A 23,328-nucleotide genomic window follows, 5' to 3' on the forward strand; every position below is an offset into this window, starting at 1 on the left:
TGAACTAAGAATCAAATTGACATGAGACAGATTAACAGCAGAAAATCAAAGTTGATAGCATATGTACTTATGGAGAATGCACACAGACGTGGAAATTCCAAAACCAGCAAGGCAGCATGAAGCTTCTGTGAGCTAAAGAGAGGGGTAATGGTCTGAGCATACACACGGGAGAAAGACCATTAGGAAGAAGGTGAAAGGAGATGTTTGGAAAAACAAGGTTGCCCTATCATGCAGCTAAGTTTCTTAGGTAAAAGGGAGTCTCTGTTAATAGTTCCCTGCCTCTGGTAAGGCAGGCAGCTGAGGGGGGAGGTAAATAGCTTTTCCTGAAGCAGCTGGGTTTGGATTGCTTTTTTTTTTTTTAAAGATTTTATTTATTTATTTGAGAGACAGAGATCACAAGTAGGCAGAGAGGCAGGCAGAGAGAGAGATAAGAGAAAGCAGGCTCCCCGTGGAGCAGAGAGCCCAATGTGGGGCTCGATCGCAGGACCCTGAGTTCATGACCTGAGCTGAAGGCAGAGGCTTTAACCCACTGAGCCACCCAGGTGCCCCTGGATTGCTTTTAACTCGAAATAATGTTCATGCCAAAGTGGCCCATCTCAGCATGGCCTGCCCTTGGCCCCCCCAGGTGAGTATGATTGAAGTCACTTGTCTGAATTCATGTGGTTACCTCGTGGCCTGGTGAACATCCCAGGCTGTGCTCTTACCTCTAAGGACACGTATGTAGGGACAGAAATGGATATTTCTCAAGTGATTTCTGGTGTTTGAATATTATAAAATAAGGCTTTGTAGTTATCATGGTTAAGCCAAATATCCCTTTTTTTTTAAAAAAAAGAATTTATTTATTTATTTGACAGAGAGAAATCACAAGTAGGCAGAGAGAGAGAAAGAGAGAGAGAGAAGCAGGCTCCCTGCTGAGCAGAGAGCCCAATGGGGGACTCGATCCCAGGACCCTAAGATAATGACCTGAGCTGAAGACAGCAGCTTAACCCACTGAGCCACCCAATATATGCCCCCACTATCCCTTTTTGCTAAGACTTTTGTATTTGGTTTTATTTCTTTACTGCCCTATAATTCAATTACTGAAAAATCATGTTACCTCCTACTATGAGTTAATTTTTACTCATGACGCTTCTGACACCAGATATGTGGGGATTTTTCCTTTTTTCACACACCTACCAATTCTTTAACTCTCCAGAAACCAACTGGGTGTACTACAATTCAATTTAATTCTAACACTAATTACCCCGAGGTGGCATAGAACTCCAAATTAAGGGCTCAACCCCATAAAATCGCCCCCACTTCAGAGGCCAGTGGTTAAGTCCCAGGCCTTCTGGTACATCAGTCAAGGTCCAGAAGGGTTGCGAGTACTGGAGCTTCCATCCCCATGGAGTTTGGGGTGGGCCAGCCTCCCAGTACATGTATGTGCCTTTGGTCACCAAACTGGAAGCTCTCTGAACTCCATTGTTTAGGGATTTTTATGGAGGCTTCATTACATAGGCACGATTGATTCAATTGTTGACCAATGGTGACTAGATCAATCTGTAGACTCTTTCCACTCCCCAGAGGTCCAGGGACACAAAGTTCCATGTATCTAATGACATGGTTGGTTCCTCTGGCAATGAGCTCCCTTCCAGAAGCTCTAGGAGCCCACCAGGAGTCACTTCCTTAGCATAACCTCAGATATGCTTTAAAAGGGGCTTTTATAAATAACCCTTTTCTCACCCGTATCACTCAGGAAATTCCAAAGGTCTTATAGGCCAGACATTAAGGACAAAGACCAAATATATATTATCACAGTACCATACTTTTGTAGTAAAATTTTCCAAACCATAACATGGCTATCCAGGCATGGAATTTTACAACTCTTGAATGTTGGCTATTTTTACAAGCACTTTATGTTTTTGTCTGTGAAAAAAAAAAAAAACCAACACATTAGATTTCTTAGTTAAACTAGAATATTAGGGTTGGGAAAACTACCTTTTATGTAAATGACTTATGGAGGATCTATGAAGTCTTTCAGTGAGACTAAAAATGATCTTTTGTCTAAGATTATGGGTAAGCTAATGCAGTTAGCAGAGCATGTTAAAAATACATAGAGAAAATCTCAATATCAAGACTTAAGATTCATTGGAATTTGGAGGTCATGTGGATTTTAACTCTAAGGTTCTTTCTTAATAACTCAAAACATGTCATAGGAGCTTTCTTAGTTTGTCTTTTTTTGAATTCCTTACAAACATTTTTAAGATGGCAAATTAACTCTGGCTCCCAGCATAAAACTTCACATGAACATTAATGGGATTTTTAAATTATGACCTACGATGTAGAAGTGAGCTTTGCTTTGTTACAAACTTTCTGCTCCCAGTTTCTCCCTTTCGGTCTGTAAACCTGTCTGAGTACATTTGTGGCCGCTATTGCTATATTTCCCATTTCCTGCAACAAGTCACTGGTGAGGATCATGGGGAAAAAGATTGAGGCCTCCCTACTAATCCTACTTCTAGAAAACCCCTGTTCTCAAATGAGGTCCCACTGTGCTCAGTTCTAGACGTTTTTCATGAGATTAGCCTGCAGGAAGTAATAGGAGGGAGTGCCTTGGGGATCAACAGCTTAGATAGGAGGGCAAGAACCACTGAAGAAGTCAGACTGTGATGTAGTTTCAGTGGAAGCCGCAAGGGACGCCTGGGTGGCTCAGTCAGTTAAGCATCTGCTTTTGGCTCAGGTCATGATCCCAGGGTCCTGGGATTGAGTGCCCCATTGAGCTCCCAGCTCAGCATGTCCTCGCTTTGCTCTCTCTCTCTCTCTCTATCAATGGAAGCCTCAGACAACCCTGCAAGGAATTCCAAAGATGGGACGACCCTCCAGAGCTGTCCTGAGTGGGGCAGAAGGACAAGAACTTGATACGCTCATATCATTCAGTTGTTGGAAGTGAGTTCCCCAGCAAAGGTGGTGTAACCTTGGACGAAGTGGGGTTTTCGCAGCTGGGGTAGTCCCTGAAGGAGGCTAAGAACCAAGGGCTGCCTGCCAGTAATAATGCTAGCAGCTGAAGAAATAACTCCCTTGCTTCTGAATGAGGATATGGGCAAGCTTATCACAACATCCACCCCATGAGCTACTGGGTAGAGCACTCTTATCTTCAGTAATTCTAGGCCAAGCTTCACTTATTGGGACTTCTATAGACCTTGCCATTTGGCTAACAGAATGGACCTGGGCAGAGACTCAGGGTTCCATCTGTGGCCTTTGCCAGATGCAGCCATTTAGCCAAGTGACACCATGAGGCTAGCCACGTGCCACGTTATAATCATCGTGCAGTAATTCTCTGCTTCTGTGACCCCGCCTCTCCAACTAGACTTTGGAACTCCCTGAGACTGTGTCTTATTTCATTTCTTTCTCTTCAGAGCACTATGCAGTGGCTGTTTCATACCTTGTAGTGAATACATTTTTACCGAATAAAAGAAGAAATTGCCCAAGTGTCAGTAGCCCTTAAAATTATGATGCTTAGAGATTTTTCTTGGACCCGTCCAAGCCTATCAGTAAGACAATTTTGATTCTCTTCATCATTTGGCCAAATATGTTAGTTCTAATTTGGTAGTTATCCTTTGCTTTGTCTCGCTGCCTAGGGCTTTTAAAGTTAAATTACGTGTAAGCTAGCAGAGTGGAATGACGATGAGGTGGGCCATGTTGGTGCCTGCCATTGCCTGTGCACTGGGGACCATCCGGATCTTGGATCTCCTGTTGCATGAGCGGTAGCATGATCAGGGGAACTAGCTTGACTTTAAGCACACCTCATTAACTCTGTGATCCTGGGAAGGTCATTTATCCTAAGACTCACTCTCCTTATCTCTAAAATGGATCAATACACAAATGTTCCTAGAGCATTCCTCTAATAGCCAAAAAGTGAAAACAACCCAAATGTCCATCAGCAGATGAATGGATAAATAAGACGTGGTCTGTCCATACAATGGGCTGGTATAGAACCTTGCCACCTGACTCACAGAAGTGGCTCTTTAAAAAGAGCCTTAAAAAGGAAGGAAATTCTGATACATGCTACAACATGGATGAACCTGGAAGACACTGTGCTACCTAAAATAAATTAAGACACAAAATCCACTTATGGAGTTATCTAGAATAGGCACATTCATAAAAACAGAAAGTGGAATAGAGGCTACTAGAACCTAATGGGAGGGGAAAATGAAGAGTTAGTATTCAGTGGGTATGAAGTTTCTGTTTGGGATGGATAAAATGTTCTGAAAATGGGTAGTGGGGTTGGTTGCATAACACTGTGAGTGTCCTTAACGGCACTGAACTGTATGCTTAAAGAAAGTTAAAGGGGCACCTGGGTGGCTCACTGGGTTAAGCCGCTGCCTTCGGCTCAGGTCATGATCTCGGGGTCCTGGGATCGAGTCCCGCATCGGGCTCTCTGCTCAGCGGGGAGCCTGCTTCCTCCTCTCTCTCTCTCTGCCTGCCTCTCTGCCTACTTGTGATCTCTCTCTGTCAAATAAATAAAATCTTAAAAAAAAAAAGAAAGAAAGTTAAAATTATAATTTTGTGTTACATATATTTTACCACAATAAAAAAGATTAATTTTAGGATAGGTGAATGAAAGCTGTTATTCAAAAATAGGGCTGTGGTGCCTCGGTGGCTCAGTTGGTAGAGCACCTGACTTGATTTCTGGAACAGGTCATGATCTCAGGGTCACAAGATTCAGCCCCACCTCAGGCTCCGTGTTGAGCGTGGAGCCTGCTTAAGATTCTCTCTCTCCCTCTCTCTCTGACCCTCCCCTCAGTTCACATGTACTCTCTCTCTCTCTCTCTTTCTCTACCCCCCACAAATAAATAAATAAATAAATAAATAAATAAATAAATAAATAAAGTTAATAACAGTACCTATCTCACAAAATATTTGTAAGGATTAAGAATGAGATACATGAAATACCACACACATGGTGAGTGCTCACCAAAAGGGAGTTGTTCCTGGGCATGTCTAATTAAATCAAGCAGTTGCTTCATGCAAAGGAGCACATGATTGTAAAAGGCACTGTGCTTAAGGAGAAGGGTGTATGGCTCTTTCTTGGGCCTGGAGATGATGTAGGAGTCTTCTCTAATAATGACCCACACCTACACTTGGGTGAGAGCTGTTCTTTCCCAAAGCACTTCTGCTTCCCCACTGTATCTCACCCCATCCTAACATAATATGAGCAGTGGTTTACACCTGTCCCTTCCCTGTACTACCCCGAACCTTCCTGTGGTCAGTGGTGATCACTATCAAGACAGACTGGGTGGCAATCACCATGGGCCTTGATCTGACTTCATCAATGAAGAACTCATCACAAACAACTTCCAGACACAGGATCAAGGCACAGCTACCCTCTCAGCACCATCACTATTTGCTGTGACTCTCCTCTAGCCTCTAAAAGTGGCTTCAGATGAACCTAGCATCAAATTTTTATTTATTTGTTCATCAGCTGTTTATTGAATGAGTAACATTTATAGGTACCAGGAATACACCAGTGAAAAAGACAAAAATTCTACCCTTGCAGGGTCTGCATTCCAGAGGTAGAGGCATTAAACACATATATGAATAATTCTATCAATCTCATTTGCTAGGAAGACTAATAAAGAAAGGGTGCTAAGAAAAACATCTCTGAGGAAGGAACATTTGAGTTGTGATTTGAACACAATGAGGGAGGAGACATGTGAGTATCTGACAGAAAGTTTTGTGTGTTTAAAGACCAGCAAAGAGGCCAGTGTGATCTGAATAAAGGGAGGAAGGTGGTAGATGAGGAAATAGAAGTATGCAATTCTCGTTGACCACGGTAAGGACCTTGGCTTTCTAGTAAGCATGATGGAAAGCCATTGGAAGAATTCGGTCAGGAGGGACATGCTCTAGTCATATGTTTTAAAGCTCATTCTTGCTGCTAGGAGACCCTGGGGGCCAAAAGTGGAAAGCAGGGAGAGAGTTTGGTAAGATAATGCAGTAATCAGGGCCAGGGCTGATAGCGGCTTGGACCAGGGAGGTAACAGTGAAGGAGGTGAGACATGGGCGGATTTTAGATACATCTTAATGCATAACTGGAAGTGTTGATGACTGATTCTATATGGCTGGGAGAAAAAGAGGAGTCGAGGGTGATATTTACTCTAAACAACTGACTTTAGGCACTCTGTGGTTTCACAGATGAATGGATTATTGGTCTCTGACCACTAGCAATGATGGGGAGGCAGGTAGAGAAAAACAATGGAATGAATCAGGAAATTTCACTGGACTCCCTGAAGGGCCATTTCAGCCAGTAGTGAAAACACAGAAATGTAGCAAACAACGATATTGTACAAGAGGATAGTCGTGCTGTCTGTGGAAGATCTCAGGCTCTTGGTGAAGACCATTGGAGACAGCACGGGAGGCTCTGGAAGCCCATGTGCTGAAGAAAGATGGACCTTCCGTTGGGAGACATTGAACATGGGATCAGCCACTCTGCACTCCGAGCACCATGAATTCCCATTTTCGGGGAGAACTAGCAACTGCCCGCCTGACACAGGACGTCGGCAAGGTCTAGGTTACAGATGATGCCGACCACACTGAACGCAACACAACTGGACTCCAGAAAAGGAACTCGCTTTTGAAACTACTTCCTTTTGTTTCGCTCCCTGCAGAAGTCAGTCAGCTACCATCAGTACAGATACTGAACACTTCTTTCCAAGGAAGGGACCTTAGATAGTGATCTGGAGGTCACCTCCATGCAGCAGCTTGGGCAGGAAGCTTCTCTCCATGATAGTAGGTCCGTGCTGACTGGGCCGAGATTAAAACCTGAAGTTCCTTTCTACTCAAGTAGTCAATGAATTTATGTTTCTTAAGACCTTCCGGGGCTGGGTGGCTCAGTCAGTTAAGTGTCTGCCTTCCAGTCCTGGGATCTAACCCTACGTCAGGTTCTCTGCTCAGTGGGGAGCCTGCTTCTCCCTCTCCCTCAGCTGCTCCCCCTGCTTATGCTCTCTCTCTCTCTGCTAAATAACTATATCAAAGCTTAAAAAAACAAACAAAAAAAAAGACCTTCCTGGTCTCCGTCTTCACCCTGAATTCAGAAGTTACATCAGCCATCAGTTTTTTTAAAAACAGGCTTCTGTCTCAGACCCTAAAGAAGTCCTCTTATTTTTACATGATTTGCCTTAGGTCAGGCTGCTATCACAGAATACCAGAGACTGCGTGGCTTATAAGCAACAGAAGCTTATTTCTTACAGTTCTAAAGGTTGGAAAGTCCAAGATCAAGGTGCCAGCAGATTCCATATGTCTCAAGCTCTCCAGAGTCTCTTTTATAAGGGCCTTGTGCTCACCCATGAGGGCAGAACCCACCTGGCCCCATGACTTCCCAAAGGCCCCATCTCCTCATACCATCACACATGGGAGGGTAGGTTCCAACCTATGAATCTTGGGGGGACATGGGGGGGCACACAAACATTCAGTCTACAGCTCTGTTCGTCTTGTCTGGTCTGTTCATCCATCCAGTCCTTCAGAGCTTGTCAAACACTGATCGAATAGATTACACTCTTACACATTGTGGGAGGATGGAAATGATTGATTCCTTCCCCAAAGGGGCTGGAAAGAGAAGAGATACTCATGTGGAACACTTAGAGAATGCTATCAAGATAATATGGGCAGGTCCAAACTAATATGGCAGAGGCTCAAAATGGAGTGAACTTTATATTTAGTGCACTGATTGGGAGTGGGGTGAATCTTGGAAGGCTTCTCGAAACAAGTGACTGGAGCTGGGCATTAAGCTTTGCACTGATGGAGATCTGAAGGGAAAGGACCTTCAAGGGAAGCAGTAGCAATAATGCAGTGGTGACCGATGGGCCGCTGAGATCAGGGTAACTTGTCCCCCTGATCAGAGCACAGAGGCCATCTCCTTGGCAGCCACCTTGAGAAACGGGCTCAGGAGCCCGAATTTCATCCAGTGAGCAAGGGTGCACACCTGTAGAAGGGAGAGGATGAAGCTGGCCTCCTTCCTGTTCCTCGTGAAGTTCATTCATACACCCACCCCAGGATGCTTGCTGGGGCCTCTGCTGGAAGCACCATCCCCCGCCTAGACAATCTCATGGTTCCCTCGCTGTCCTTTCTTATCCTTTCCCTCAAATGTCACCTTCTCAGGGAGGCCTTCTTTGACTGCCTTATTTAAAATTGCAGTCAATCCCAGCGGTGCGGTGCCTGGATTGCTCAGTGAACCGGTTAGGATCCTGGGATCAAGCCCGGCATTGGGCCCCCTGCTTAATCAGGAGTGTGCTTCTCTCTCTCCCTCGCCTCCTCCCACCCCCAGCTCTCTCTTTCTCTCTCAAATAAATAAATAAAGTCTTTTTAAAAAATCAACCCCAAACCACCAACACTTCCTCTTTGTCTTTCCAGCTCTCTTTCTTCATAGCTCTTATCACCTTCTAATACACTATGTGATTGTCTTCTTTCTTTTGTTTAATGCCTGGTTTTTTTGTTAGTTTACTTTGCTTTCACGTATTAGAAGGTAAGTTCCCAGGAGAGCAGACACTGTTGTCTGTTGTGGCTCACTTGGCTCACAAATCTGCCCCAGGAGGGGGAAAAGAGTGACAGGCCCGTGGGAGGTGCTCAGGGACTACTTGAATGAATGAGGGAATGGGCTGACATGGCAGCCATTTGCGGATGGGCTGGCCTGCTCCTTGCCTGGGAACGGGAGGGACAGCCACAGGAAAGATCTGGCTGATCATTGAGTGCATCATTAGCTTCTATGTGGTTTGAGAATCTCAAGTAGTTTCCAGATCGAAATGGCCTTCCAGAGACCTTCTTTATTTTTTTATAGATTTCATTTATTTATTTGTCAGAGAGACAGAGAGAGAGCACAAGCAGGGAGACAGGCAGGCAGAGGGAGAAGCAGACTCCCCGCTGAGCAGGGAGCCTGATGTGGAGCTCCATCGCAGGACCCTGGGATCATGACCTGAGCCAAAGGCAAAGGCTTAACTGACTCACCCACCCAGGCACCCCTGGAGACCTTCTTTAAATCAACTGGGCTGTGGCTCCTAGAGCAGAGACCTAAGTAAGAGCTTGAGCCCCAAATACACAAACCTGAGGTTAAATTCTCTTCCCACTGCATACAAGCTGTGTGATGTTGAACAAGTTACTCAACTTCTCTATGCTTCAGAACTCATTGGTAAAATGAAACCTATAATTAGCAGTTTACTCACTGGATTGTTGTGAGAATTAAATTAAATAACTTCATGAAAACTCTTAGCCCCGTGATGTTTCATAGTTACTGTTAAGAGGCTGGGGGCGCCTGGGTGGCTCAGTGGGTTAAAGTCTGCCTTTGGCTCGGGTCATGATCTCAGGGTCCTGGTATCGGGCCCCACATCGGGCTCTCTGCTCAGTGGGGAGCCTGTCTCCCCCTTTATCTCTGCCTGCCTCTCTGCCTACTTGTGGTCTCTGTGAAATAAGTAAAACTTAAAAAAGGAAAAGAGGCTGGGAAGCTTCCTGATCCAGAGTACTGGCCTTTGTGTGCCTGAATTTAAATCCTGCTGCCACTTATTATGAGACCTAATTAAGTCTTAAGTTATGAGACCTTAAGCAGATGATCATTATTTCATCTGCCTCAGTTTCACCAGCTGAAAGGGTCGTTGTGCAGATCAAGGAATCCACACATGTAAAGTGCACCAAACAAATCCTAAACAGAGTACACATTCTGTGTTAGCTGTCGCCTTGTTTGTTATTATTATTCCTGTGGGGCTTTGCCTAATATCTTGGCCGTCACCACCCCCATCTTCCCCATTTCTCCCTACATGGACAATTCCAAGCCTTTCTGTGCTCCTGGGCGGCAGGCTGGTTCCAAAACCTTTGCCACTGTCTGCCCCTCCCTCCAGCTTCACCATGCGGCAATGCAGTCAGAAGACTGTGTCCATGCCGACTCATGGTGCTTAGAAATGTGAATGGGCCCCCCCCCTCCGGGTGGCTCAGTCGGCTAAGCATCTGACTTATGAATTTCTGCTCAGGTCATGATCTCAAGGTCATGACATTGAGCCGAGCATTGGGCTCTGCTGGGCGTGGAGCCTGCTTACGATTCTCTCTGCCTTCCCCTATACTGCTCTCTCCTTGTCAAAAGAAAACAACAAAAAAAAAGTGAACACATGAACAGAGGAAGAAAGCCCTTTGCTTCATAGTTGACAGGACTTCCTTCCTTTCTCCCCCATGGGCGAGATTTTATGTGTTTTCTTCCAAACTGAATATAGAGATTGAAAGTAAAGCTTGGTCCTCCACAAATTTGTTTATGCCCTAAGCATCGTCCCTGTCAATAGCCATAAAAATGACTGAGTTCTGGAGGGCTGGGTGGTCTGCTCTGACTCCCCACAGGGAGGAAGGGCAAGATTCCCATGAACAGCAGAGAAGACCTCCTGAGAGGGAAAGGTCGCTCTTGAGGAGCTGGGTCTAAGAAGGGCCACGCCACCTGTCTCCTGGCAGACACCAGGAATAAAATGCCAAAGGGACTTCCTAGATGGGACAGAGATCAGGATGTGGGATCTCTGCCTCCAGAGAACCAAGAGTCAGGAGGAGAGCAGGCCATCTGGAGCATTGGAGGTGATGGGAGTAAGGGGGCGTCCCCCAGCCAGCCGGCTTCTGAGAGCCGCTCACCTGCTCACTAACTGCGGCATCCAGCAGGCAGATTTCCAATGTCTTTACTGAGTCCGCCGAGGCTCATGGGCTACAAAATGAGGTCATGTGACCATCGGGTCCGTCGCTGGTGTTCAACAAGTCTGCTTTATGTAGCCAAACATAAGCTGCCTACAAGAGATTCATTTTGGACACAAAGCCTTCTGCAGATTGAAAGTGAGGGGGTGGAGAAACATTCATCATGCAGAAGGAGGTCAAAAGACTATCCAAGTAGCAATACTTACATGGGACAAACTAGACTTTCTTATCTTTGTTTTTATCTGGCTTTGGTATCAGGGTAATACGGGCCTCCTAGAATGATTCTGAATGTGTTCCCTCTATTCCATTATCTGTAAGATGCTGGTAAAGATTGTCATTATTACTTTTTTTTAATGTTTGGTGGAATTCACCAATAAGACCATGGGGTCTTGGGCTTTTCTGGGCTGGAAGATTTTGAATCCTCATTCAACTTTCATTCTCATTACCAGTCGCTAAGATTTCCTATTTCTTGTATTCAAAACTGATGATGATTCAGTCTTAAGACCTTGTGCAGTTTTAGGAATGATCTGGTTTTCTAAGTGATCTGATTTTTTTTTTTAAGTTTTAACCTGATTTTTGAGCATATAATTGTTGCTAGTAATCTATTATCAAATTTATTTTTTGCTTAGTAGTTAAAGCATTGACATTTTTTGTTTACTTATTTATTTATTTTTTGAAAAACTGGTCATGACTTTCAATGTTATGCTACTGTTTATTCTGCTCTCTATTTTATTTACTTCTGATCTTTCTTTGTTATTTCCTTCCTCTGAAATTTCAGCTAAGTTTCTTCTTTTTCTAGTTCCTTGTGGTGTCATGTTAAGGTGTTTATTTGAACTCTTTTCCTTTAAAAAAAAAAAGCATATGTAGCATAGATTTCACTCAAACATCTGCTTTTGCTGCATCCCATAGGTTTTGGAATATCATGTGTTCTTTATCTTTTGCTCTGAGACATATTTTGATTACCTCTTTGATTTCTTATTTGGCCCATTGCTTGGGCAGTAATGTGCTGTTTAATATTTACATATCAAATACTTAATATTTACGTTGTAGGTTTTCCAGTTCTGTTTTAGTGTTGGGCTTTAGTTTTGTATCATTGTGGTTGGACAATATACTTGGTTGAATTTCCGACTTCTTTAATTTGTAGTACCTGTCTTGTCTTTTTTTATGTGATTTAACCAGGGGATTCTTCTGTGTGTATTTGAGGAAAATGTGTGTTTTATTTTTCTTGGATAGGATGTTTTATTATATATCTTTTAGAGCCATGAATTTTTTTTAATTTTTAAAAATATAGAAGAAAACAAAAAATCAAACATAAATCTTCAGGCCAAGAATTTTAATTCTGAGAATTTATCCAAAGATAATTAATTGAAAATGTGGATGTGGATTTATAGGTAAGAAGTAGTTGTGTAAATAAAAGGACATTTATCATGATCACAAAACCATTAGCAATGTCTATTTAATGAGCACGTCCTGTTTGCTATGTATAAAAGGGCTTTCACATTCTTCAAAAAATTATTGAGAACCTCAAGTAGACTTTGCTCATGTGACTGTATCTGTATTTGCCACCTTAGAGATTGAAATTGAGAATTTCTCTTGCAAATAAATAAATTTTCTCTCACAAATAAATATAAATCTTTAATAAATAATAAATAAATAAAACATGTAAGTGTATATCATATATTAAAGATTAACATCATTTTGCTTGCCAACATTTAACTATTTTTACATTGTAGTAAGTGTTCCCTTTTAAAAAATACTCTTGTGTTGGGGCACCTGTGTGGCTCAGTTGGTTGATCATCCAACTCTGGGTTTTGGCTTGGATCGTGGTCTTGGGGTCGTGGGCTCGAGCCCCAGGTCAGGCTCCACCCTCAGCAGCGAGTCTCCTTGAGATTCTCTCTTTCTTCCCTCTGCCCCTTCAGTCAAGTTCTCTCTCTCTCTCTCTCTCTCTCAAATAAATAAAATCTTAATAAGTAAATAAATAAACAAATGAAAATACCTTGTATTTCACAGGGCAAGTCATACCCCTTCAGTGGCCCCTTCCCACCTGTGTGGAACCCAATTGTGTACCTGGATCATAACAACCTCTGGAGGACGATGGATGCCATGGGGCGAGAGGTAAAGCTTAATAATGCTTCTTTGACTACATTTGTGTTTTTCATAATAAGTTTAGTCCTTCAGAGAAAGAAGGGACAGGGTATCAGCAATGCCTAGCATGTTGTCTGGTACATAATATCTCTTAGTAAAGATTTAGGAAATGAGCAAATGAACCGGTTTTTAACTGCTCAAGGAATGAGATGTCCAGCAGACTACTAGTCTTACACCACTGGTGGTGGGAATAGCGGGGTGGGGAGAAGATCACATATCACTCAGCGTTCCTGGAATGATGTTTCTAATTTAGAAAATCCTCACAACAGAGCAGAATAAGACGTCTAAGGTCTTTGTGTCACCATCTTGCTCAATCCTGCAGCCCATAAGTAAGCACACACAGAACTTGACCTGAAAGACCCATTTAGGCAGCATTTGGTGCAGCTGTCTGACCCGTGTTAAAGAGCTGAATTTATGAATGTTCTCTCTAAATGAGTAACTTAGTGATCGATATTTGGAAATAGCCCCATTTCATCATAGCCTCCATTTATTGTGCAGGAAGTACTACCGTAAATTCAATATGGATGCAGTGATAAACATCTATAATGGGAAAACTACACCAACAACATTGTGTTGTGAAAATCATGAATGGGGGAATTTGGAAAGCTTACATTTTCCTTCTTCAACTGGAGTTTCTGGTACTCTTGAAATAGTTATTTGAAATGGAAAATTACATTCATTTTTCTTCTCTGAATCCCTGTCGGACTGTAGATACCCAGTGACGCCCCGTGGAAGGCACCCCTTGCGGAGGAGTGGGACCACATGACAATGAAGGAGCTGTTGGACAAGATCTGCTGGACAGAGTAAGACCCACTAAGCACAGGCATTTACTGTGACGATCTCTCAGGTTTACTTAGCGGTGCCATTTAGCGGGTTCAGAACTGCTTTGTGTCTAAAACCATACCATTTGGCCAGGTGGAATGCTAAAAACAATTGAAACAGTATTCTGTCCCAATGATGTCTATACATCTTTGGAAGAGCGATGCATCACAAAGGTAGTATTGCCCCGTCAAGTCCTCAAAACAAACCCGAACATGCCATCATCTTATGTAGAACAACTTAAAGATTGCCAGCCTCCCCGGTGGTCAAGTGTAGAGAAGGTGCATTAGTGTATGCATTTGAAACATGTTATGGGATGGTGGGTAACTCTTCAAGGGCTTGAACAGGAACTTCTAGAGAAGTTCTCTTGATAATTCACAGTTGTAGAGGAAACACACATGGCTGGACTAACGCTCCCCTTTGGCGAAAAACATGTAGCTTTGAGAGCAGGTGTTCATGAGTCATGCATTAAATTCTGGTTGGCAGAGCTGGGAACTGGCTACAAATTGTGGAGGAGACAGAGACAAGATGACATAGAGAGGCTTCACTGCTCTTGGACAGCAGGAAAAAAGGAAAGGATTGTAAGGGTCCCAGCGCATAGGGAATTTGTGGTAAATAGAGTAAGAGAAATGGAAGCCAAGTTCAAGGAGATGGTCCTATGATGCTAAACAGCATTAGTTGAGAATATGTCTAGATCTGGGATTGATGAATTCATTCTTTAGGCATTAGGGAGGGAAGGTGGACACTGAGAACTAAGAATAAGAATAAGTTTTTAGGAATCTCTGAATTTGAGATAATGGAAACAGTCAAAAGACACAATATTTACAGGGTGTCCAGGTGGCACAGTCGGTTAAGAGTCTGACTCTTAGGTTTCGACTCAAGTCACGATCTCAGGGTGTTGAGAAGGAGCCCCGTGTCAGGCTCCAGGCTTAGCAGAGAGTCTGCTTGAGATTCTCTCTCCATTTCCCACTGCCTTTCCCCCTGCTCACTCTCTCTCTAAGATAAATAAATATTAAAAACATGAAATTTACATACTTCATGATATATAAATTCAAATTTTTAGAACTTAGCTTAAGAAGGAGAAAGAAAGGAAGAGAAAGAAAGGCAACCAGGGAGAGAGGAGGGAGAGAAAAGGAAAGAAGGAAATTCAAAGCATTCTTTTTAAAAAGGAAAATCTAAATGTCCAAAATTAAAAGGTAGATTAAATAATGAGGCACCAAAAAATGGAATGCTCTACAGGTTTTTAAAATCATGTTATAGGGCGCCTGGGTGGCTCAGTGGGTTAAAGCCTCTGCCTTCGGCTCAGGTCATGATCTCAGGGTCCTGGGATCGAGTTCCACATCGGGCTCTCTGCTCAGCAGGGAGCCTGCTTCCTTCTCTCTCTCTCTGCCTGCCTCTCTGCCTACTTGAGATCTGTCTGTCAAATAAATAAATAAATAAAAATCTTTTTAAAAAATAAAAATTAAAATTAAAAAAATAAAATCATGTTATAAAGGGTGTCTGGGTGGCTCAGTTGGTTAAGCATCTGCCTTTGGCTCAGGTCATGATCCTGGTGTCCTAGGATCGAGCCCCACATCAGGTTCCCTGTTCAGCGGGAAGTTTGCTTCTTCCTCTCCCCCTGTCTCTCACCCATTCATGCTTTCTCTCTCTCTTCCTCTCAAATAAATAAATAAAATTTTTGAAAAATCCTGTTGTAGAGGAATATTTAATAGCTTAAAAAATTCATAATGTTTAACACATAGAAAAGCAGGCTGTCATTGAGTATATACAGGATGATACATGATCTCTTTTTTAAAAAGGAAACTGTATATGCAGTGCAAAAACAATGGACATTCATCACAATGTTTTTTAACACTTAATATTACAATGCAAACATTTATTCATATCATCAAAAATCAAAAATGCATCATCAAATATTATTATTTTATAGTTGCAGGACATTCCGTGGGAAGTGACTACTGTGTGGACATTCTGGTTACTTCCTGGTTTTGTAATTATCATTATTATATAATACTCTGTGATAAACATCTTTGTGCTTTTCCTAAGACTTCAACTTTTGAAAGCAACCTATTCTGGAAGAGTAAAACCATATTACTATTATAAAATTAATGCCTGCTATTAATTATATCTTTTTAAATACTTTAGCTATTTACCACCTTTTTTGAGAGTGCAGTTTGTAATTATAACTTATTTCATTATAATATAATTTCAGTATTTTAAATTCTATACATTAGATTTTATAAACATAGTAAGTATTTAATTATCTGCATTTGCTTTAGAACTTCCATTATGAAAAGCTTTTCATAAATTCAGGGAACTCTTTTCTCTTCAGAGAGTTTTGAAGCCCCTTGAAGCTAGGACTAATTATATTACTTTGGGGTTTATAGAGATCTGAATTTTTCTACCATAGTTCTTGGCCTAGGCCCACCCGCCCCCCACGCCCTTAGTGAATATTCTAGGTTGTTGGCTGACAAAATAAAACATTCTGAGATACTAAGATTATATGAACACAAGGTTAATTTTTAACTTTCCCTATGCAAGATCTACATGCTCTCATTTTCTGGTTTTAAAGAAGTAACCCCCAAAATATCCAACCTATAGTTACTGAAACTGAAGCACAATCATATATTCAAAGAACAACGTTGACCAGTCTTTCAGTTACCATCATTGAAAAAGTGTTTTTCAAAATACAATAGAATAAAACAAATGACAAATAAAACATGTTTTTCAGAAACAGGATACATTTACAGTGTGGTCAAGGCTATGTAAATACACTTTTCAAAACCTATAACCAAAAAAGAAAAGTCCCAAAAAGAAACCAGTGATTATCTTTGGGGTGGGGGTGGGGCCGGAAAATGGAAGATACTCATCCTGTCACCTTTTTACTTTATGAATTTTCCAACTTTTATATAATGTGTATGTATTTTTCATGTAGAAAAAGATAATAACATTTATCTTTTAAAAAGTCAACAGGGCAAAGAACATGAAAATATTATTGCGCTAGCTTCCTTGACCTTCCATCCATCAAATGTTGTTCTTCTCATTTCTTTTCTCACTAAAGCTCCCAGAGCAAGTCAAATAAAGGATTAGGAAGGGCCTGGCCCTCCAGAGAGAATTGCTTTGAGATCTCCCTCTATTTCAAGCCAGGGTGATTTCTTCCCCACCCAGTTGGCAACAATAACAACTAGAATCACAGCAGTATTTTTGTGCTTAATCTTGGCTGTCTTAGCTGGGCCAGTGTTAAATTTTAGTTGTTGATTACTTGACCTTATGACCCCCAAATTCCCTTACGAATTAAGGAAAAAAAGGAATAGGACATTGGGAAACAGCAAAGGATGTTTTCCACTTTGAAGTAATATTTTGAATTCATGTCTGGGTGTTTGCTTTAGAGTGATGCCGCGAACGGCCTTTGCGAAGAAAATGTGAGTCAGCACTTTCCCGCCCTTAGGTTACCGTGAAGAATCTTACAAAACTCACTCTAAGTCTCTTCAACATATGTATTGCACTAGTTTCAGGCTAAATGATGGGACTGTTACAAACACACTATCAGGTTGTTAGGGCTGCAAACATTGACAGCACCTGGTATGTGTGTTGGGCCTGATTCTGGAAACTTCCAGAGTCAAGGTACTCTAGCATAGAGATGTGGTCCTTGGTGACTGTTTGTACTTTTGAGCTTCTCAGCTGCCTAATAAGAAAACATTTCTGGGTAGTAAAGGCATGAGATTTGAATCAGGTATGATCTGGTTTGACATTGTACCATTTAGTAGACTGTGCACGACATACTAACTTCCCTGAGATGCAGTTTTCAGGCTTGTGAGCTTGGGGGAAATTGCTGTTTTATAGATCTGTTGTGACATTTCAATAGAGTAGGTTTACTAACCACGGAGAATGAAAGAGTTCAATAACGGAAGGCAGTATCATTTATCCTACCCTCCCACCCACTGTCAGCATGACTAGGCGGTAAATTCTGTGTCAGATATAAGCCGATTAACAAAATTTATGTTGAAGTCAAAAGTGGGGGATTGGCTCTTAGTAAATATGTCCCAGAGTACACAATCATACTGGTGAATTTCAGAAATGTTAGATAGGGGCGCCTGGCTGGCTCAGTTGGTAGAACATGGAACTCTTGATCTCAGGGTTGTGGGTTTGAGCCCCATGTTGGGTGTAGAGATGACTTAAAAATAAAATTTTAAACAAAAAGGTGTTAGATATAACTGAATTGTTGGAATTGGAAGAGGTCACTCACTTTGTGATATGCCTCAAGATAGGTTATAACTTCTTGCTGTTGATCTGCCAACCCCAAACAAAAGTTGACCTATCTATGCTCTATTAATTGCTTTCCCCCTTATCCATCCTTTGAGCTTGTCTTACCTTAGACAATAAAATAACAGAATAAGCTACTGGGACTGGGGTTGCCTGGGTGGCTCAGTCATTTGAGTGTCTAACTCTTGATTTCAGCTTAGATCATGACCTCTCTCCCTGTGTCAGACTTTGCACTCAGCACAGATCCTGCTTACCTTTCTGCCTCTGCTCCCCCCTCTGCTCTCTCTTTCTCTAAAATAAATAAATAAAATCTTTTGAAAAATAAATGGTGCTAATTCTGTACTGGGGACAACACCTAGCATATCCTTTGCACATTATGGATAATTTATTTAATTTTTCAAATGATTTTATTTATTTGAAAGAGAGAGAGAGAACAAACACAAGTGGAAAGGAAGGACAGATGGAGAAGGAGAAGCTCCCAGGACAGCTGGGAGCCCGATGAGGGACTCCAACCCAGGATCCCAGGATCATGACCTGGGCCAAAGGCAGATGCTTAACCGACAGAGCCACCCAGGTGCCCCCATTGTGGATAATTTAAAAATAATGTTTAACTGATAACCATGTATGTGTTCAGTCATCCAACAAGTAATTATTGAGTGCTTACTATGTGCCAGACACTAGTTTATTAAAGGGGACACAGGTGAACAAGAAGGTTAAAGATTCCTGTTCTCATTGGTTAATATTGTAGTAGGGGAGACAGGAGTAGAAAATAGAGAACCAGCAATAAAGATAATTTAAGACAACAAGAAGAGTTTTAAAGATACTATACTATGGTAAGATGATAGCGAATGCCAGGGTACTGGGTAAATGGAAGCTGGTATTCATTTTCAAGAGATGGAAGAGTTTGTCTTCCTGAGGAGACATCAGAAGAAGAGAATGTACAGAATGAGGTAGAAAAAGTGGGTCTTGGCTAGATCACTTGGGGCTTTGCAGGCAAAAGTGTAAGATCCAAATCCCATTCTGGTTTCAGTAGGATGCCTCTGGTGGGTTTAAAGCAAGAGAATGGCATGACTTGATTTATACTATAGAAAAAGCACCACAGTGGGGAGGGCTTAAGAAGCTTCTGGCTTTGAGCACAGTGAATGGACACCAAGGAATGAAGAGTGGAGGTAGACCAGTCTGGAAGAAATAGTTGCAATACTCCTAACAAAAGATGATGCTATGTTGGTGATGGTAGTGTTGGCGTGATGTGGTGAGAGACAGTGGGACTTCCTGGTGGATTGGGCTGGGGGGAGAGTGAAGGAAAGAGAAAAATGAAAGTTGATTTCCAGAGTGTTGGCCTTAGCAGTCGGGAGAATGGTGATGCCTTTTACTGAGGCGGGGATCACAGGAGGAGGAGCAGGCCTATGGAGAGAAATCATGATACCACAGAATACAGAATACAGGCTGATCCTGAATAAGCTGTTTGGGTGAAGTGGAACATAAATCTTCTTCTCACAGGCTCTGATGTCACGTAGTCTAATACTGGATTCTAGGGACAGTTTGCTGCCACCTGACAAACCGTGCTCAAGTTAGCCAAGGAAATGTATTGCTAGAACAACATCCAGAGTATGAAGAAGATGTCCTCCCTGATTTGCTCATTGTGCTCTCATTTCTTCCTGAGCAGATCTGCCAAGCAGCTGGCCACTCTCTTTGTGAACCTGTGTGTCACTGCAGAGACTCATGAGGTCTCTGCGCTCTGGTTCCTGTGGTATGTGAAGCAGTGTGGGGGCACAACCAGGATCATCTCCACAACCAACGGAGGGCAGGTACTCTCGCATTCTCCCCACTGTTCCAACAGAGGACCACCATGTCTAAATAAAAAGATTGCCATCCTCCTTCAGCCGTGAACAGATGAAGCAAGAGGCAGGCGTGTGGACTTCAGAACTTTATGATGGCAGCTCCAAGGGGCTTGTGTGAGGGGCAGTCAGTTGTTAGGGACGCAACGTGAGAACCCAGCAGCCAATGGGGCTTTACAATTACCTCGCTACCTTGCTACACTCTTTTGCAATTTTCCATTTGGACATGCATCTGATTATTTTTCAGAAAGTTTGTAGGAGACCATCCGATGAACATAGCTTGAGCATTTCTTGGGAAGCTCAGAATGGAAAGTCAGAAACAAACGCACTTTCAGTGTCAAACACACACATACCACACAAAATCAAGTCTTTCATTCATTCATTCATTCATTCATTCCCTGTTTCCTGAGCCCCAGCATTGTATAAAGCTCTGTGGTAGGCCTAATAGGAATTGAAGTTGAGATCTTAAATAATCTGCTTGCTGGTCATTTTCTTTCCTTTCGCCTTTCTCATTCCCCTCCCCACTCCTCCTCCCTGTCCCCCTCTTTCTCCTTGTCTTTCTCCTCTTTGTCTTTCTCTCCTTCTCCTTCTTCTCAGACCTAATTGAAATATCTTTTACAAAATTACCTGGACTGAAAATTTAAGGGAAGGCAGTCAGCACAACCATGTGCCCAACCATGCAGAACATTCAGAAGCAGCAGGCATGTGACCCAGGATTAGACAGTCAGCCTGCAACAGACTAGGGTGGCCTGGGGGTGGGTAGGCTGGGGAGGTTCTCAGCCTGAGTAGCAAGGGATGGAAAAACAGACTTAGTTGCATTAAGGCAAATGGTGGTCTAGCGGCAGGTGGGACTTCACCAGACCCAGCAGCCTAACAAAGGAATCTAGATGGGACACGAAACAGGTGTAGTGGCCAGGCAGCTGGGACACGGGGGTCAGGCTGAGGACATCCAGCCGAGGGTGGAGTGTGGGAATCCATAAGAGTGTGGCATAACAGTCATTTGGTTACAAAGTCCCTAATTTTGTCAAAAGCCAGCAATCACTAGTTAGAGAACAAGTGTTGACATGATTCGCAACAGCAAAATGCAATTTACACATCTCACAGAGAGATATGTGAGAAAAACTCACAGCTGAATCTTTGAAACCCATTCCTATATTGTCTACCCATCTCTTGAGTCCTCTTTTCCTTCCAGGAGAGGAAATTTGTGGGCGGATCTGGACAAGTGAGTGAGCGAATAATGGACCTCCTTGGAGACCAAGTGAAGCTGGAGAGGCCCGTGACCCACATTGACCAGACTGGAGAAAATGTCCTTGTGGAGACCCTCAACCATGAGGTGTATGAGGTAACCAAGAGTCTTAAACTAGAGGAAGGGGCCTGAATCCCGTAGATAACCAAAGCTTAAATAAAGCCAAAAATTTCCCAGACTTCATAGACAATCCCTTTGCCGAAGACGAAAAAGCTACCTCTGTCTGAAAGAAGGGAAAAGAGAACCAGAATATTTGGGGAGAGGGCAGATTTATAAAATCATATGGTATCAACCCTTTGTATTGGGCTCCTATGTAATTAGATACCAAAGAAAATATTTATTTGATAAATATCAAGTGCTCTCTCTGTGTCTGGCATTATTCTAGGAGTTGGGAACACAGCAGGGAACAAAGCAGATAAAATTGTTAGCCTTCATTTGGCTTACATTCTAGTGAAGGAGAAAGGCCATAATCAAATATGTGGTTAAGATATAAAGTATCCCAGATGGTGATAAGAACTGTAGGAAAAATCAATCAGGAAAGGGGGAGAGGGTGTGCCAGAAGAGGGGGGTGAGGGGATCGGTCATGCGATTTTAAATAAGGTCATGGGGGATGGCCTCACTCAGAAGGGGGGATTTTTGCACAGAACCCAAAAAGATGAGGGGTTGAGCCATGTGGTCCTTCCAGGGAAGAACATTCCAAGTAGAATAGCCAATGCAAAGGCCCTGTAGTAGAAGCAGGCCCAGCACGATGAAGAAACAGCAAGGTGGTCAAATGGCAGAATTAAAGGAGTGAGGGGTAGAGTACCAGAAGATGAGATCAGAGCTGTAGCAAGGGTCCATTTCTATAAGTGGCCTTGAAGGTAAGTGTAAGGAACTTGGCTTTGACTCCAATGTGATGAAAAGTCATAGGAGGGTTTGAACCAGGGATCAATAAGGGCTAATTTTGGTTTTAACATGATTCTTTCAGTTTTTCTGTTAAGAAGACACCTGAGGGGCACCTGGCCAGCTCAGTCAGTGGAGTATGTGACCCTTGACCTCGGGGTTGTGGGTTCGAGACCCATGTTGGGTGTAGAGATTACTTAAAAATAAAATCTTTAACAACAACAACAACAAAAAAGACATTCTAGAGGGCCAAGGGTAAAATGAAGGAGAAACATTAGGGAGAAACAGAAAGAAAAACAGCCCACGAGCAACGTTTAAGCCTGTTGTTTTTCTTCCAGGCTAAGTATGTGATTAGCGCTGTTCCTCCTATTCTGGGCATGAAGATTCATTTCGATCCCCCCCTGCCAATGATGAGAAACCAGCTGATCACTCGTGTGCCTTTGGGTTCAGTCATCAAGTGTATGGTTTATTATAAGGAGCCCTTCTGGAGGAAGAAGGGTGCGTATGATCAGAAGGTCCAAGAAACTTGGTGCAAAGACATGTATTTGCGTGTAACTGGTTTTATTAGAATGCTAGACATAAAATCTTCCCAGTCCAGCCAGGTGCTGAGTACCATTCTAGCCAATTACATATATTGGCACAAATTCATGGAACTAACTTCCCTTGAACTATGACTCTTTTCATAATCTACTATAGAATCTTGTTTTATTGTGCCACAAAATCTCATAAAAATAGTCATTGTCACTTTCTTTTTAAAGTTATCATCACGGGGCGCCTGGGTGGCTCAGTGGGTTAAAGCCTCTGCCTTTGGCTCAGGTCATGATCCCAGGGTCCTGGGATCGAGCCCCACATCGGGCTCTCTGCTCAGCGGGAGCCTGCTTCCCCTCCCCCCCACCGACTTTTCTCTCTGCCTGCTCTCTGCCTACTCGTGATCTCTGTCTGTCAAATAAATAAATAGAATCTTTTAAAAAAATAAAATAAAGTTATTGTCACTCTCTAAAACCATTTTTTGAAGCATGAGTTTATAAAGCCATTCGCAAAAGTAGGGATTCTGAAAATTTTCCGGCAATCTCTCATTCGTGTTGAGATTGTACTATATTAAGTTAAGGTGATTCTTTCATTCATGTATATTCAACAGGCATGCTGTTGTGCCTGGTGGATAGCTATAGGGATGCCCATGAAAGTGCTAGATTCCACAACAGTGGAAGTGTTCTAGAGATACTCTGTCCACACAACAGCCACTAGCCACATGTGGGTATCGAAAAACTTCAGCGTGGCTAGCAGGGGCACCTGGGTGGCTCAGTCGTTAAGCAGCTACCTTTGGCTCAGGTCATGGTCCCAGGGTCCTGTGATCGAGCCCCGCATCAGGCTCCCTGCTCGGGGGGGAGCCTGCTTCTCCTCCTTCCTGCCAGTCCCCTTGCTTGTACTCTCCCTCTCAAATAAATAAATAAAATC

General features: G+C 42.7%; 1 protein-coding gene across 2 annotated transcripts in view; it reads left to right on the forward strand.

Moving 5' to 3' along the window:
• Positions 1 to 23,328, forward strand: part of MAOB (monoamine oxidase B) — a 105,583-nt gene that overhangs the window by 63,363 nt on the left and 18,892 nt on the right. For both annotated transcript variants that reach the window (XM_082718236.1, XM_082718235.1), the window contains exons 4-8: positions 12,691 to 12,795; positions 13,537 to 13,628; positions 19,574 to 19,715; positions 20,938 to 21,087; positions 22,212 to 22,371. In XM_082718236.1, the coding sequence (XP_082574362.1) occupies positions 12,691 to 12,795; positions 13,537 to 13,628; positions 19,574 to 19,715; positions 20,938 to 21,087; positions 22,212 to 22,371 (649 nt within the window). The remainder of the gene's footprint in view (positions 1 to 12,690; positions 12,796 to 13,536; positions 13,629 to 19,573; positions 19,716 to 20,937; positions 21,088 to 22,211; positions 22,372 to 23,328) is intronic.

This window comes from Mustela nivalis (assembly GCF_964662115.1).
Source record: "Mustela nivalis genome assembly, chromosome: X".
In the NCBI taxonomy this organism is placed as follows: Eukaryota; Metazoa; Chordata; class Mammalia; order Carnivora; family Mustelidae; genus Mustela; species Mustela nivalis.